Source organism: Schistocerca americana, chromosome 2 (genome assembly GCF_021461395.2).
Source record: "Schistocerca americana isolate TAMUIC-IGC-003095 chromosome 2, iqSchAmer2.1, whole genome shotgun sequence".
Lineage (NCBI taxonomy): Eukaryota > Metazoa > Arthropoda > Insecta > Orthoptera > Acrididae > Schistocerca > Schistocerca americana.
The window spans coordinates 386,798,422-386,816,302 of record NC_060120.1 but is presented as its reverse complement, the minus strand read 5'-3'; the positions used below and the strand labels follow the sequence as shown (position 1 = coordinate 386,816,302).

At 40.0% G+C, this 17,881-nt stretch overlaps 1 protein-coding gene across 2 annotated transcripts in view; it reads right to left on the bottom strand.

Moving 5' to 3' along the window:
- LOC124595552 (exocyst complex component 7) overlaps positions 1–17,881 on the bottom strand; it is a 123,857-nt gene that overhangs the window by 13,357 nt on the left and 92,619 nt on the right. For both annotated transcript variants that reach the window (XM_047134332.1, XM_047134333.1), the window contains exon 10: positions 3,905–4,139. In XM_047134332.1, coding sequence (XP_046990288.1) covers positions 3,905–4,139 — 235 coding nt within the window. The remainder of the gene's footprint in view (positions 1–3,904; positions 4,140–17,881) is intronic.

Below are 17,881 nucleotides of genomic sequence, written 5' to 3'. Positions count from 1 at the left end.
CTTGATGCCTTCCTGAGAGACAATCTCTACTCACTCCAAATAAATAATATAAGTGTAGAACAGATGTGGCTTAAATTCAAAGAAATAGCAATTGAGAGATTTATACCAAATAAATTAACAAACGATGGAGCTGATCCTCCTTGGTACACAAAACGGGTTAGAACACTGTTGCAGAAACAATGAAACAAACATGCCAAATTTAAACAGACGCAAAATCCCCAAGAATGGTGATCTTTTCAAGAAGCTCGAAACTTAGTGCAGACTTCAATGCGAGATGCTTATAACAGTTCCCACAACGAAACTTTGTCTTGAAACCTTGCAGAAAATCCGAAGAGATTCTGGTCGAATGTGAAGTATGTTAGCGGCAAGAAACAATCAATGCCTTCTCTATGTGACAGCAATGGATTTACTATCAAAGACAGTGCTGCCAAAGCAGAGTTACTAAACACAGCCTTCTGAAATGCCTTCACAAAAGAAGGTGAACTAAATATTCCAGAATTCGAATCGAGAACAGCTGCCAACATGAGGAAAGTAGAAGTAAATGTCCTCGGAATAATGAAGCAACTTAAATCACTTAAAGCACGTCTTCTGGTCCAGACTGTAAACCAATTAGGTTCCTTTTAGAGTATGCTGATGCATTAGCTCTATACTTAACAATCATATACAACTGTTCGTTCAACGAAAGATCCGTACCCAAAGACTGGAAAGTTGCAGAGGTCACACCAATGTTCAAGAAAGGTAGTAGGAGTAATCCACTAAATTACAGGCCCATATCGTTAACATCGATATGTAGCAGGATTTTGGAACATATATTGTGTTCGAACATTATGAATTACCTCGAAGAAAACGGTCTATTGACACACAGTCAACAGGGGTTTGGAAAACATTGTTCCTGTGAAACACAACTACCTCTTTATTCACATGAAGTATTGAGTGCTACTGACAAGGGATTTCAGATCGATTCCGTATTTCTGGATTTCTGGAAGGCTTTTGACACTGTACCACCCCAGTGGCTTGTAGTGAAATTGCGTGCTTATGGAATATCATATCAGTTATGTGACTGGATTTGTGATTTCCTATCAGAGAGGTCACAGTTCGTAGTAATTGACGGAAAGTCATTGAGTAAAACAGAAGTGATTTCTGGCGTTCCCCACGGTAGTATTATAGGCCCTTTGCTGTTCCTTATCTACATAAGCGATTTGGGAGACAATTTGAGCAGCCGTCTTCGGCTGCTTGCAGATGACGCTGTTGTTTATCGACTAATAAAGTCATCAGAAGATCAAAACAAACTGCAAAACAATTTAGGAAAGATATCTGAATGGTGCAAAAAGTGGCAGTTGACCCTAAATAACGAAAAGTGTGAAGTCATCCACGTGAGTGCTAAAAGGAACTCATTAACCTTCAGTTACATGATAAATCAGTCTAATGTAAAGGCCGTAAATTCAACTAATTACCTAGGTATTACAATTACGAACAACTTAAATTGGAAGGAACACATAGAAAATGTTGTGGGGAAGTCTAACGAAAGACTGGCAGGAAACTTAGAAAATGTAACAGACCTACTAAGGAGACTGCCTACACTACACTTGTCTGTCCTCTTTTAGAATACTACTGTGTGGTGTGGGATCCTTACCAGGTAGGACTGGCGGAGTACATTGGAAAAGTTCAAAGAAAGGCAGCACATTTTGTATTATCGTGAAATATCGAAGAGAGAGTCACAGAAATGATACAGAATTTGGATTGGACATCATTAAAAGAAAGGCGTTTCGCGTTGCGATGGAATCTTCTCATGAAATTCCAATCACTAACTCTCTCCTCCGAATGCGAAAATATTTTGTTGACACCAACCTACATAGGGAGAAATGATCACCATGATAAAATAAGGGAAATCAGAGCTCGTACATGCACTATACGAGATTGGAATAATAGAGAATTGTGAAGGTGGTTCGATGAACCCTCTGCCAGGCACTTAAATGTGGTTTGCAGAGTATCCATGTAGATGTAGAGTACAGCTTTAATGGAAGCTTACTGAAATGTATATGCAGCTGTGGGGTTTATCATTTTAATTAAGAACTAACATGATAGCAATACTAAAACACTTTTTTTTTTGTTTTTTTTTTTTTTTAAGTTAGTAATAGCCAACAAAGGGACGAGCACAGCAAAAATCAATAAAACACTATAGACACTGTTATGAATATAATAGAGGGAAGCATTCCACGTGGGAAAAGTATATCTAAAAACAAAGATGATGTAACTTACCAAACAAAAGCGTTGGTATGTTGATAGACACACAAACAAACACAAACACACACACAATTCGAGCTTTCGCAACCTAAGGTTGCTTCATCAGGAAAGAGGGAAGGAGGGAAGGAGAGGGAAAGACGAAAGGATGTGGGTTTTAAGGGAGAGGGTAAGGAGTCATTCCAATCCCGGGAGCGGAAAGACTTACCTTAACACACACACACACACACACACACACACACACACACACACACACACATATACAGACACAAGCAGGCATATGTAAAGGCAAAGAGTTTGGGCAGAGATGTCAGTCAAGCTGAGCCCAAGCGGCGTGCCGCTAACGAAGGGATTGCCTTTGGTGACATCTTTTTCAATAACGATTGTGCGAATCGACGGTATCTCGTAAGGAAAGACAGAGCAGCAGATGCTGCTGAGGACTCTCCCTCGAGCGTTTCCGATGACTTCTTGAGCTCTTATTTGTCATGGCATTCAGGCAGTCAAGGCTGCTGTCGATTGTTGCACACGAATGCGAAATACCTGCATTGTGCGTTTCCACAAAGTGATTTTTACGCCACAGTGGCGATCGTCCTACAAGTTGTATCAGATGTGGAGGGCAGAGCGTAGCAGTTTCCATGGTGTAGCGGTTATAACATCTGCCTAACATGCAGAAGGTCCCAGGTTCGATTGCGGGCGGAAACACGTTTTCGTCGATCTCAGCAACACATTTTCATTCAACAACATCTTTGCCTTTGTACTTCCACCTCGACTGACATCTCTGCCCGAACTCTTTGCCTTTACATATGTCTGCTTGTGTCTGTATATGCGCGGATGGATGTGTGTCCTTTTCTCCCCCTAAGGTAAGTCTTTCCGCTCCCGGGATTGGAATGACTCCTTACCCTCTCCCTTAAAACCCACATCCTTTCGTATTTCCCTCTCCTTCCCTCTTTCCTGATGAAGCAACCTTAGGTTGCGAAAGCTCGAATTTTGTGTGTGTGTGTGTGTGTGTTTGTGTGTCTATCAACATACCAACACTTTCATTTTGTAAGTTACATCATCTTTGTTTTTAGATATACTATAGACACTGTAGTATATAAGGAATATAAATATATTGCATTCATCTGAACATGACTTTGTTAAATGTGTGTATTTGTGTACACACTGATTAAAAGTTGACATTCGCCACATGGCTTTACATCAATACCACATCAGTTGCCAGCTGTGCCTTTATGTAATCTTTATTACCTCTGAGTTACTAAAGAACTGGGAATCTGCTTTTTAAATGTAACATCTGTAGGGAAATCCTCCTCCTCCAGTACTGACATGGCAGCTCTGCTCAAGGGGAGTAAGACACCAACAGAAAATGGTTTAACCTACTGTTGCCAGAAACAGTATAGTGGACTGTCAAATGTGCTCAATAGTGGATTACTTGTGAACAACACGCTACTTAAACATTGCAAGTACAATGCACTTTCTGATTGTGCTCCAGCTGCAGTGGATTGTTCCTCATGTCATGCTGAAACCTTTGATGAGAGGAGCTGTACGAAGCATCAAGTAACAAAAATTTTATCAGGTTATACTTATCTCCACTACTTAGAAAGATTTTATAAATTCATTAAGACTGTACCTGTATATACTTCTTCTAAAACGTGAAAATACTTACGAATGTAAATTCCGACGAGTGCTTTGTTTCGATCTACCTTGCCATGACTTGCCACAGATGTATTATATGCTGGATCTTCACCCAGAACACCACCAATTGTATCAACATAGTCCAACAGTTGCTCCAAAAATACAAGTACATTGCTTGTTAATTCATGAACAGTACCATCCTTTGGCAACTGAGTGCTTGGCTCTGTCCTTACACTCTCTATGAAGTTTTCCAAAGCTTTAGCACCCTGAAACATATTTCCAGTTGATTTTGTATAATTAAAATTTTTATTTGTTAGGAATCATCAATATACATTCAGAAATGTGCGTGAAATAACATCTGTTCAATTTCACTGTTACCATAGTTTCAGTATGTCTATTAGTTGATCCTCATATGAGAATGTACACATAACCACGTGTGGTTACACATCCATGTTACCACCCTTCCCTGGCCAGTGCCTCTGCTACCAACACTAAATCAACTGGTCTTCTGTATGAATTAATGACCAATCAAGTTGACAACACTGGTCCGGAAGCCACCAGACCACAACTGAATGCTGCCTCCACTTCCGCAGGGCACCCAAGCAAGACACCAGCTCTCCTGCACCTTTGCTATGCTCAGTAGGGGGCAGGCTGTCGATGAACAAGGGATGGGACTTCGCTAAAGCCTGCGCACGCCAGTGCCTACCAGCATTGCCATAATGTCATTACTCTGCTCTCGTGAACTGAACTTTGCTATATTCCTGTACTGTTTTCAGCTATGCTACTTCAGACTTGTAAATCTAAATGCTGCCTGGGTTGTAACATGAAGTTTGTGTTGTCATTAAACCGTTTAAGTGTTGGGCTTACTCTTTGCTTGGTTTGACACAAGTGGTGACAAAGATTTCTGTACTATCTTGGGTCTCAAGTGCTTTGTTGGAGGTTGTACTCCAAGACCAGCTCAAACAGCAATTGAAGGGCCAACAATGCTTTGAAAAACAGCAGCAAGAAAACAAGTTATGTTGGAAAAGGTGCTGTTAGGACCACTAACCAAACAGTAAAAGCAGCCCGTCTTGCACAATTTCCAGTATATGACAGATCTGCCAACACTGGGAGTAACATGAAAAGAGGACACGACATCACTTCGCAGCATTCAAGTTCAACAGATGATGGTTCCATAGAAGTTCTTCTCTAGCTGTGAATTAAACCACCACATGTATCACCAATTATGCAAGTCAACTCCACTTTGGAACCCACATCACTATCATTCGATGAAATGTGTCACTTACTAACAACTTACCATCACTGCCGTTCCCATGTGATATCCTCGAGAGTATAGTTATATCAGTCCAAGAAGCAGCCTAAGCACTGACTGTGCTTGGGAACCAGAATTACAGAGCCTTAGTAGGAATGCAGACTCGTCACTACAAGCTATAAAGAGTCATACACAGATACCTTGATCAGGGATGCAATAATATGTTCAGCTCCAAAAAAAGAGGTTCACCAAAAGGCACTACAATTTGATGCCCCATTTTCAAAGAGGTTCTAACACTTGCTCAGCCATTTGAAGCACCATGAGTGCTGGCCACCAGTTAAAGAGTCCTGGACAGACATACTCGTAGTACACAATGACCAAAGTGAGGTGTACATAGCAGCAGTGAGGCATAAACATAAACATACCTCAGCACAACCCCATCAACAGTGGACTCAAGTGAAATCTGACATCCAATGACCACTTCCGTCTTGCCCCTTATTTTTCATAAAACCTAACGTTGACTGTCCAAATTGTTGGTCTTATTACAATAAATGTAAAAAGCGAAGACTCACCGTGGAAATAAGTATATCTATGTCAGTTTATGCCACAAAGCAACATGAACAACCAATGGACTTAAAGATTATTAGCCCAGCAGGCAGAATCTTCTGTAACCCTGGTATCCGAACAAATACCATTCAGGGAACTAGAAGAAGTACACAAAGTGTTTCCTGGCTTTTTTCACCAGGTCTAAGCAGAGTTAAAGATTTCACTGCTCATATCACTCTAAAGCCGACAGCAGCATAGCTGTGTTTCTTTGGGGCATGACCTATCCCATAAGCACTATGCGAACAAGTCAAGCACGAACCTGAGAGATTAATACAGCTGGAAGTGACAGAACCAATTATGTCTATCTGATGGGCAACACCACTGGTGGTGATAAAAAACCGTATGGCAAACTATGCGTCAGCTGTAATTTCAAAGTGACAGAAAACTCTCAAACAGTAATCGATACATACCCTGTTCCTCATCCAGAATAGCAAAACCGACAGGGGGTGTCAGTATTTTTCTGAAGTGAACCTCTCAGGTGCATATTTGCAACTTCCACTCAGTAAAGCTTCTCAACAACTGCTAGTGGTCAACAGATCCTATGGACCATACAAATGCAAAGAAACAGTTTTCAGCATGGCAAACACCCGTTGCACTTTTCCAGCATTTTTAGAGCAGCTCACGCTAAATATTCCATGTTGCATCAAGTACCGGATTGTATTGTGGTCATGTGTTCAACCATAGATGAACATTTCCAAACCTCACGAATCTTTTTCAGACTCTCTAGAATGCAAGTCTGAAGTGCAATTTAGAAAAATCAAATTTTTTCCGTCCTCTATTAAGTAATTGCTCCATTCGGAATTCAGCCAATGGACAGCTACATCACAGCTATCAATGCACTACCACAGCCCTCAAATATAAAGGAACTCCAGCCTGTTATGGGCAAAATTACTTACTATAAAAAATTCATTCCACATGCAGCTAAAATTGCATATCCATTACGTCAGTTACATAAAAAAGGTATGTTATTTGTCTGGTCATCTGGTGTGAACACCCATTGCAAACCTTGTTAAACAAACAGTCTCCGTTCAGCTCCATGCCTGGCCACCTATAAACCACAGAAACGGCTGGCAGTAGCTAGTGATGCATTGCAATATGGGCTTGGAGCAGTATTCGTCCTCTGAAATTCAGATGGTTTGGAGCAGCTGACAGCATTCACCTCTAAAATGCTACACACTGCAGAGTCAAACTATCTGCAAATAGAAAAGGAGGCCTTAGCCATAATATATGTAACAAAATTTTCATGTTTTCTTAATGTGGCATGAAATGTCACCTCATCACTGACCACAAACTGCTAATTTCATTATTTAGCCCTTCTGTGCAGTTTCTGGACAAAACAGCCCACAGATCTACAATGTTAGGCCCCATTTCTCAGCCACTAAAATTGCAAAATTCAATTTTGAAAAACAGCACAGCATGTCAATATAGATTCCATATCTGATGATCTGATGGGTCCAGATGCAAGCTTCAACCAAGACAGAATTCTCCGTTTTTATCTAGATGTGGATGGTCAATAAGCATTACATGCCTTCCTAATTACATGTTCATGCATCGCCAATGCCACTGGTGCTGACCATGTTTTCCAACAAGTGGCCTGCGTGGGTGCCCTGAACAACTAAATCAGCTACTTCACTTGCACATCTACGTATGTCATTTTTATTGGTTAATTTCCTGGTCACTCATTCAAATGATGTTGGCATTTCGCTAGAAACTGTGGAAACTTTAGAAGAAACATTAAGTAACTCGGTTGCATGAACTGTGGTTTGAACAATGATGAACCTTGCAAATATGAAATTTGAATTACATGGCATGCAGTCGAAATGAGTGAAGGAAGGACAAAACCCTTAAGACTAAGCAGTGTGCAAACTGACTTCATTTCATAAAATTTGAACGTGAATTGTTTACACAGAAGAAAGATTGTCATGAAGATGTACAAACATGGAACTTGCAAAAGTGTGAAAGAAAAACTTAAGATTTCAAACTGCACATGAGAGTCAATGCACTGTTACCGAGGGAGATCTACAAGACTGGGAGCTCTGAACTGCAAATGAGGTGAACATTACTGATTTCCATGTTTCTTCAACCTTGTTAACTGGATTCACAAAATTATATGGAAAAGGAAGTTACGAAATTATGAAGTTTACTTCAAGCAAACATGTACAGGGCATGTTATTAATAGGTAATACTACAGAGAAATTAGAAGCTCAGGTAAAGACAAAGCATCTTGCTAGCCCCTAAAATGCTGTGTATAAAGCTGATCAGTCAGATTTTATGCAAACCACACTTTATCATTTCAAATGAAAAAAGGCAGAGTCACATGTGTAGTTGATATTTGCTATGACACATTTGTATACAACACACTTGTAATCAACATGGCAAAATCTGTGAAAATGGGACAGTATAATTTTCAATATTACATCTGAAAAACCTTTTCAGTTGCAGGAAATAGATCACTGCTTTTGTTGGATTCTTGGTCTGGACATAACAACACCTTTGTCGTTAGGAAAATGATAAAAAGACTATTGATATAATTTGGATTCCCCCTGGAATGAATAGTGTCAGTCCACCTCTCCAGATAAAGAAATTTTTGCGAGAGTGTAAAGCATTTTTCAGAAAACTGTAGAACAAAATAATTTATGATGTGGACCATTCCCTTGTCAGAGCAGATCCCGACACCCTGGATGTGGGGGAAACTCAGCAGTACACAGCATGGTAGTCTCACAGCTGCTGACTATTAGTGACCTCCCCAAGGGAGGAGGACCGTGGTGACACACCCATATTACATCTCTTCACTGGCCAGTGCCTCTGCAACTGTCACCAAACCAGCTGGTCATTTTCTACCATGCAGAGTAAGGACCAACTGAGTTGTCATTACTGATCTGGGAACCAGCAAACCAGCACTTGATGCCACATCCACTGCCATGGGGTACGCACACAAGCAACTGCTACCAGCTTGCCCGTGCCTTCACTAGGCTCAGTACAGGGCTGACTACAGCAGGTGGCACCACCAACCCAGGGATGGGCTCTCACTAAGGCCTGCACAACCCAGCAGTTACCACCTTTCACTGAGACACCAACTGTGCACATATAACCTGGAGCAAAGACCACTTAATTAACTTTTGCTTGCATAGTTATAATCATTACTAGAACTCTGCTCTCGTTAAATGAATTTTGCAATACTCTTGGACTTAGTTTTTGGCTGTGCTGTTTTGGACTCTCACATGTAAATGCATGGGCTGTATCAAGAAGTTGTGTCATCATTAAACTGTTTAAATGTTGTGAGTACTCTTCTCACATGCTTGGTTAGCATAATATGCATATTTGATTTATTTTTGGATCTTCTCACTGTATTAGATATTATTCACTTCACATATAATACAGTTGTTTCACTTACAGCAACAATTATAGAATACACAGAAGAAGAGCAATTGAAACCAAAGTTTAACAAAGTTTGAATATTAATTAATCAAATTCATAAAAATACAATGAGAGTAAGCATTGAGGAGGAGTTCACAATGTAGGGATTATTGAGAAAATGACATACAATTTAATAAAGATGGGAAAGGAATTAATAAGCAAGAGAAGAAATCTGTCATCATTTTGGACAAGATATTCTATTCCAGATACTACTTCAGTTTATTTATTAATTACATCAATGAAACCATATTGTTTTACGTAAATTTTAAAAAAGAAGAAACACCAAGAACTTCAGGGCTAGAAACTGACAGTTTCCTTCTTGCATTCTTTATGAAATGGCTCTGAGCACTATGGGACTTAACAACGATGGTCATCAGTCCCCTAGAACTTAGAACTACTTAAACCTAACTAACCTAAGGACATCACACACATCCATGCCCGAGGCAGGATTCGAACCTGCGACCGTAGCAGTAGCGCGGTTCCGGACTGAGCGCCTTAACCGCGAGGCCACCGCGGCCGGCCATTCTTTATGAATAAACATTTTACTTCTCATGCTGGGAATGGCAGTTATGTTATTGCACAGTAGTTTAAGGTCAAATAAAGCATCATTTGAAAATATAACACATCCAATCGTAGAAAGTATATAAAGTACACTGACAGCACCTGCATTTCAGTTCAGATTGATACGACACACAGTTCTGAGCCATACTCAAGTTTTTCTTATGATTAACTTTTACCTTCCGTCAGATTACTCAAAGAAATACATATTACTAGCTTACATGACCATGGACAACGTTGCAGCCAGTATCTTGATTTTGTATTACTATCAAGTATTTTCAGACCAGTTTCACCTTCTGTCTTAATGTCAGAAAATAGGAAGGCCAATGTTGCTCAGTGATTCGAGGACAAATATGCCAAACATAAACAAAAATATATGCCATGTTTTAAAAGTCACACTACACACAACTGTTACTACTATCACAAACATCCCACACACTGGCAGTCTGCATTATGTTCTCTCTCACTCACTCACTCACACACACACACACACACACACACACACACACACACACACACACCCCTATTCAGTATGTTTTTTACCAGGTATTTTTCCTAAATGATTCGTTGGAGGACAATTTCATTCCGCGATCCTCAACGGCACACTGTAACATCACACTTCTACACCTTGAATCATTTCATTTCTGTCTTTCCCTTCGTCCACATTTTAGACCCTCGTAACTGTGCTCTAAAGATCTTTTCAGTAATCTTTTTCTGGTCTCAATGTTTATATTTTTATATGTTAGTCATTGTTGCTTTTTATAGAAAGACCTGTAGCCTTGTGCAATTCTCGAGTCTTTACATCTTTCTTCTTTATCTGTTCCACTTTCGACACACCAAAATTCAGCCTTATCATCTTGAGTTTCTTGTGTCCAAATTTAATATTTAATCTTCCAGAATGTCTGCCTATTGCACACACCATTACATTAGTTTTCTTTTTGTTTATGTGTCAACTGTAGCCACCAGCTAACACAGGTTAGCAGTAGACAACAAAATTACACGCCTTAACATAAACTTTGTGCTACATATATGTGCCATTATTAAAACCTTTCCTTTATGACAAAAAGACCTATTTTGAAATTAAGGTGAAATACAGAAATTAAGCTATATTTGCATGAGTCAACTTGTGTATAAAATCAACTACAAACATAACAGTAAAGGACAAACATTTAAGACACAAACTAAAATATAGGCCTCGATGTAAATTTCATACTATTGTTACAAGTGAACTTGTTTTCAGAGTGTATCAGTCATATCTACTTGAAACAACTATAGAAAGGATAGACTCCTGCTCAACGAAAGATGACATGTTGAATTGTAGACAGACAACGACAAGACTGTTACACGTTGCGAACTTCAGGCGTGCCTGATTAGCCAGAGATAATGGTATAGCAATCGTGTGTGAGATGTGTGCTGACTTGTGTGAATATGTTTCTCTTTTCTGATGAAGGCTTAGGCCGAAAGCTTAATGTGTAACAGTCTTTTTGTTGTGCCTGTCTTGAAGGTGAACAATCTATCCTTTCCATAACTGTTGAAATTCCCACCTGGACTTTCCATTATTTTATGTCTGCTTGAAATATGGTAAACATATTAGCTACACCAGATGTGTTTCACAAGACAAACTTCTCTCTTTTGTGACTGCAGCTTTCTCTCTTGAGAATAGTGGCTCTTGCTTTTGAAAAAAGATATTCACAAGTCACTGAAGTTCTCAAGTTGAGTAAATCAATTCTCGCCCACTTGTATAATCTGTGGAAAATAGTCTTCATGTCCTCGTACTTTTCTATAGGCTCTAATTGAAAAAGCTCACTGGGTTTACTAGGTGCTAAAGTACCTCTGATTAATCATTGTTTTTCCTCCTCTACTGGCATTGGGCAGGCTCATGTGTATACCTAAAATCAAAATTCTTTTACAGTAACTTCTTCCTCAGTCACCAAAAGAACTCTGGTTAGATGAAAGCCTTTTCAGCTTGCTAACTGCTCTGGCACTCAACTGAACAATGAAACTGCATTTTCTTGAATCTTACCACAATTCTACAATTTTGTTCTACAAAGTCCAACCACTTTTACACATCAACAACTGAATGGTTCTTTAGTGTTAAAATATTACCACTGTTTGTGCTCAAAATTTTCAGGTGTGCAATCAAACACTTTTCCATTGGAATTTTTTCAATACTGTTGGAGTCTTCTCTCCTGAGATGTCTATTGTAATACACTCCTAGCCTATGTGAAGATATTACTATAGAAGAGATGAGGAAATGGACAAAAAAGAGACAGGACACATGAGACTGCGAGAATAGTCAGAGATTGAAAGACCTGTGTCAAAACAATGCTGCTTGCATAGACAACATTCCCTCTGAATTACTGATACCCTTGGGAGAACACAACAACAAAATTATCCCACCTGGCATGCAAGATATATGAGACACGTGAAATACCCCAAGACTTCAAGAATAATGTAATAATCACAATTTCAAAGAAGGCGGATGCTGATAGGTGTGAATAATACACACCATCAATTTAATAAGTCATGGTTCCAAGATGCTGACATAAATTAATGGAAACACTAGGGCACGATCGATTTAGCTTTAGGATATATGCAGAAACGTGTGTAATACTGACTTTATAACTTACCTTAGAAGACAGATGGAAAGAAAAGGTGAACTTGCAACATAGCATTTGCAGATCGGAGAAACTTTTGAAAATGTTGAGTGGAATAAACACAGTGAAATTCTGTGGGTAACAGGGCTCTGAGGTGTGATAATGACAATGTTCTGTCCAAGAAGACAAAAGACTTGGCAGACGAGTTAAACAGAATGTATAGGATCTTGCAAAGGATTTATAAGATAAACATAACAAAATGAAAACAGGGTTAATTTATATTAAGTCAGTGAATCTGATATAACTAGATTAGGAAATGAGATAATAAAAGTAGTATATTATTTTTATTGTTTGGATTGCAAAGCAAGTGATGATGGCCGAAGTACAAAACATATAAAATGTAGACTGGCAAAAGCAATAAAACAGTTTCTGAAAAAGATAAATTTGCTAACATCCAATATAAATTTAAAAGTTAGGAAGTCTTTTATAAAAGTATGTTTGGGGTGTAGCCTTGTACACAAGTGAAATGTGGATGATAAACAGTTCTGAGAAGCTTTTGAAATGTGGTGCTACAGGAGAACACTGAAAACTAGATGGGTAGGTCAATGTAGTGAATCAAATTCAAAAGGGAGAAAGGGAGATCAGAATTTAACATCCTGCCAACATCAAGGTCATTAGAAACGGATAAGCTCGGACTGATGCAAGGATGGGGATGGTGGTGGTGGTGGTGGTGGTGGTGGTGGTGGTGGTGGTGGTTAAGACCATCACCCTGTACTCTGATATTTCTTACAACACTATGAAAATATAAAATATTGATATTATAGGTGAAGATAGAAAAGTATCATTACTTACTCGAATCAGTAACATCACAATGTGCTGATTGTAAGTCCTCCCTGCCTCAGTTTAGAGACAGGCTAATGTATATCTTTTTCTAATATATTTCTGTAGTGTTCAGTGGCAGCTCACGCAAAATTTTACCAATTCCCTAGAATGGGGTGGCCTATAACCTTTTGACTTACTTGTAATTAAATCAAATATATTAATTTTACAAATATATAAACTGAATTGAGTAAATATATTTAAATTTTATAATTAATTGTGTAACATTGTGAGGAATAAAATAAAATGGAAAAAAAGATTATGGCAGGAGCAGAGATCCAACCTCAGCAAATAAATTACCAGTCAATGCTCTTAACCACACATCTGTTGTGCCATTGTGAAAACTACTGCTCATAAATCCCTTATACACTATGCATAAGTCTTTTAGAGCGTGTTTTACCTTTTCCAACAGCACACTCAGGCAAAATAATCTAGGACTCTGAAAGGGCCATCAATCTGCTCCTACCAACACAGTTTATTTCATCTACCATTTCTGTCTACAGAATCAATGGCCTTTTGGAAATCAACAAACATATTTTGAATTCACTAATCTGTGGCAAAGGATTGACTTCACATTAAATATTTGTTCAGAATATGATCCGCCCTTCCTAAAAGCACCTATCCAGTGTTATTTCTACTCTTTTTAGTATAATCTTGGAAAATATGTTATGGTTGCAAAGAAATTTGTCTGCAGTTGTTGACATTTTGGTGATTGCATTTCTTATGTAGAGGATGTATCAAGGTCACCTTCACTCTCTTGGGAGTTCTTCCTTTTTCCATGTTTTCTCAAAGACTAATTTTAGTTCTTTTTTTATCTTTGGTACCGACCACTTGAAAAGTTCTGCTGTAGTAGAGTCTTCTCCACTAGCTTTATAAGGTTTTATCAACTTCAATTTCTTTGATAGTTGGGGGTAAATCATCATCTAGATTTTCACAAGTGTTTGAATATTCAAGCGTATAGATTGGTTCTGGAAATTAAGAATCTGACCAAAATAAATTGCAAGATTTCAGAATTTTCAGTATTACGTAAGCCAAATCGGTGAGTCTTTTCCCACAACCCTCTATTGCTACATTTACATTTGAAGTAGATCTACCAGATTCTCTAAATTTCACTTTTTCCTCCAAAGATCTAGTTTAGTCTTTCATACTAAATTTCCTCATATAGTACTAGCTCTGTGTACCATCAATCAGTGTATTATAGCCGTCTGACTTACAAGGGCAGTAATCATAACTAAATTGAATGTATTAATATGATGAGGGGGTAACCAAAAAATACCGGAAAAACACTGCCATGGTCGGAGCTTGCGTAGTATGCATTTCTGCCACTTGGCGTGTATAGTACAACACATTGGCAGTTCAGTGCCGCCTGTGTTGTCGACTTGTTCACATCTGCAGTGATTGTTTTTGCTAGCAGTGCTTTGTTCCTGTTTCATTGTTTTTTATACCAAGTTTAAATGAACAATGTGCAGCTGTGAAATTTTGTTTTCTATTTGGTAAAAATGTTGCTGAAACTATTTTATTGTTGAAAACACCTTAACAAGATGACACTATGGGAAAAACTTAGGTGCCCAAGTGAATCTGCTTGATTTAAAAATGGCGACATGTTGATTTATGACAAACCTCGTTCTGGACATCCATCAACAGCCCAAATTGATGAAAATGTTGAAAAAATTCGAGAGTTTGTGCTCACATACTGTTGACAGACAACTGATCAACTGTCAGAGAATAGTGGGTTATCTTGGAGCAAAGTTCAGTGAATTTTAACAAAAGGTTTGGGATGAAAAAGGTTGCTACCAAATTTGTTCCTCAGGTTCTAACTGACAGTCAAAAGGAATGTCAAGTTGAAACATGTCGTCCATTGAAACAACAGCTTGCAACTGATCCAGATTTTCTGTCAAAGGTCATTACTGGTGATGAGTTGTGGTGCTATGGTTATGACTCATAAACAAAGCAGCAGTGGAAGACGTCATTGTCACCCCATCCAAAAAAATGATGTCAAGTCAAATCAAACATCAAAACAATGCTGATTTGCTTTTTTGATGCCAAGGACGTAGTTCAATCAGAGTTGGTTTCCCACATCACACCATCAATGAAACCTTTTATTTGGAAGTTGTATGAAGATTGTGCAGTCAAAAAAGACTCTATTTGTGGCAGACAGGAGACTGGTTCTTCTATCATGCCAATGCACCTGCACACACAGCCATCTCTGTTAGACAGTTTTTGGCTAAAAATGGCATGGTTCCGCTGCCCCACACACCTTACTCACTTGGCCTGGCCCCGTCCAACTTTTTCTTATTTCATGCATGAAAAGGGGTATGAAAGGACACTAATCTCACAACATTGAAGAACTCGAGAAAAAAAATAATGAGGGAGGAGCTGTAAATTTCCTGATACTCCATGTTTTGATCAACAGCATGTGGTCTGCTCCACACTGCACACGAATACTTGACTATTTTGTGGCACTGTATTAGGTATTAGCTGTTTCATTAATACCATGTCACCCTCACAACATCCCCACAATGACCCCATTAAGTTTTATTTACATACCCACCGCAAACATGCCTTCGCCCTAGCCAGATTACGCTCCTATATTTTATTTACTCAGGCTTGTCTGACATTTGGCTTTACCCCCAAAGGCCTCACACTTAAAGTTCCCATCTCTGGCTGTAACCCTTCTTTCCATCAGTCCCTATACCAGTTCCAAACTGAACAATCCGTAGCCCTCACCCACCTAATCCTTCACTTACACATCAACTCAGCCAATGAACACACCCGTCAACTCCCATCCTTAATAAAAGTCCTCAATCTTTCCTCTCCCACATCCACACCGGCTGTTCAGAGCATCCTCCTGCAGGCCAACCGCAAATTAGAACAGCATGCCACCCTCCACCTCAAAAAACTATCCAATCTCCTGGTTTCCCACCTCCGGAAAGGCAACTCACTCACCCTCCACAACCATTCCAGCAAACCTCAACCTCCTCTCATTGCACACAGACCCAGTCTCTCCCATCTACTCAATCTCCCACTTCCAGCTCCACTCCCCCAAAACCTCAAACTTCTAATCAACACAATCTGGAACCACAACTCCTTAATTCAGTAGTTAACCTTTCCTCCAAACCTCTTTCCCAATCCGAAACCTCTGTCCTTTTCAAAGGCCCCACCTTCAGCCCTACTCCCAGATTCAACCAAACAGCCCTCGTCAAAGATTTACTGTCCTACACTCATACTCTCTGCTGGAAATATCACTTTGCCACGAAGAAAAATAATCCTAATCCCACTCCTAATGATCCAACTCCCCAAGACAATATCCAAATTGAGCCCTGCCTGGAACAGTTCCATCCTCCGTCACAGTGGGACCCACCTTCTCTTCCTCAAAATCACCCTCTCCAAACCTTCCAGGAATTTCTCACTTCCAGCCTTGCCTCTCAATCCTTCTTGTAAAACCTTAATCCTACTCCCAACATCACCACAGCTGAAGCCCAGGCTATCCGTGATCTGAAGGCTGACCGATCCATCGTCATTCTTCTGGCAGACAAGGGTTCCACAACCGTGGTACTTGATCGTCGGGAGTATGTGGCTGAGGACTGCGTCAGCTTTCAGACAACACTACATACAAAGTTTGCCAAGGTAATCCCATTCCTGATGTCCAGGCGGAGCTTCAAGGAATCCTCAGAACCTTAAGCCCCCTACAAAACCTTTCACTTGACTCCATCAACCTCCTGACCCCACTGACACCCCGCACCCCTACCTTCTACCTACTTCCTAAAATGCTCAAACTCAATCATCCCGACCGCCCCATTGTAGCTGGTTACCAAGCCCCCACAGAACGTATCTCTGCCTACATAGATCAACACCTTCAACCCATTACATGCAGTCTCCCATCCTTCATCAAAGACACCAACCACTTTCTCGAACGCCTGGAATCCTTACCCAATCTGTTACCCCCAGAAACCATCCTTGTAACCATTGATGCCACTTACTTATACACAAATATTCCACACGTCCAGGGCCTCGCTGCAATGGAGCACTTCCTTTCACGCCGAACACCTGCCACCCTACCTAAAACCTCTTTCCTCATTACCTTAGCCAGCTTCATCCTGACTCACAACTTCTTCACTTTCGAAGGCCAGACATACCAACAATTAAAGCGAATGGCCATGGGTACCAGGATGGCCCTCTCGTATGCCAACCTATTTATGGGTCGCTTAGAGGAAGCCTTCTTGGTTACCCAGGCCTGCCAACCCAAAGTTTGGTACAGATTTATTGATGACATCTTCATGATCTGGACTCACAGTGAAGAAGAACTCCAGAATTTCCTCTCCAACCTCAACTCCTTTGATTCCATCAGATTCACCTGGTCCTACTCCAAATCCCATGCCACTTTCCTTGACGTTGACCTCCATCTGTCCAATGGCCAGCTTCACACATCTGTCCACATCAAACCCACCAACAAGCAACAGTACCTCCATTATGACAGCTGCTACCCATTCCATATCAAACGGTCCCTTCCCTACAGCCTAGGTCTTCGTGACAAATGAATCTGCTCCAGTCCTGAATCCCTGAACGATTACACAAACAACCTGAAAACAGCTTTCGCATCCTGCAACTACCCTCCCGACCTGGTACAGAAGCAAATAACCAGAGCCACTTCCTCATCCCTTCAAACCCAGAACCTCCCACAGAAGAACCCCAAAAGTGC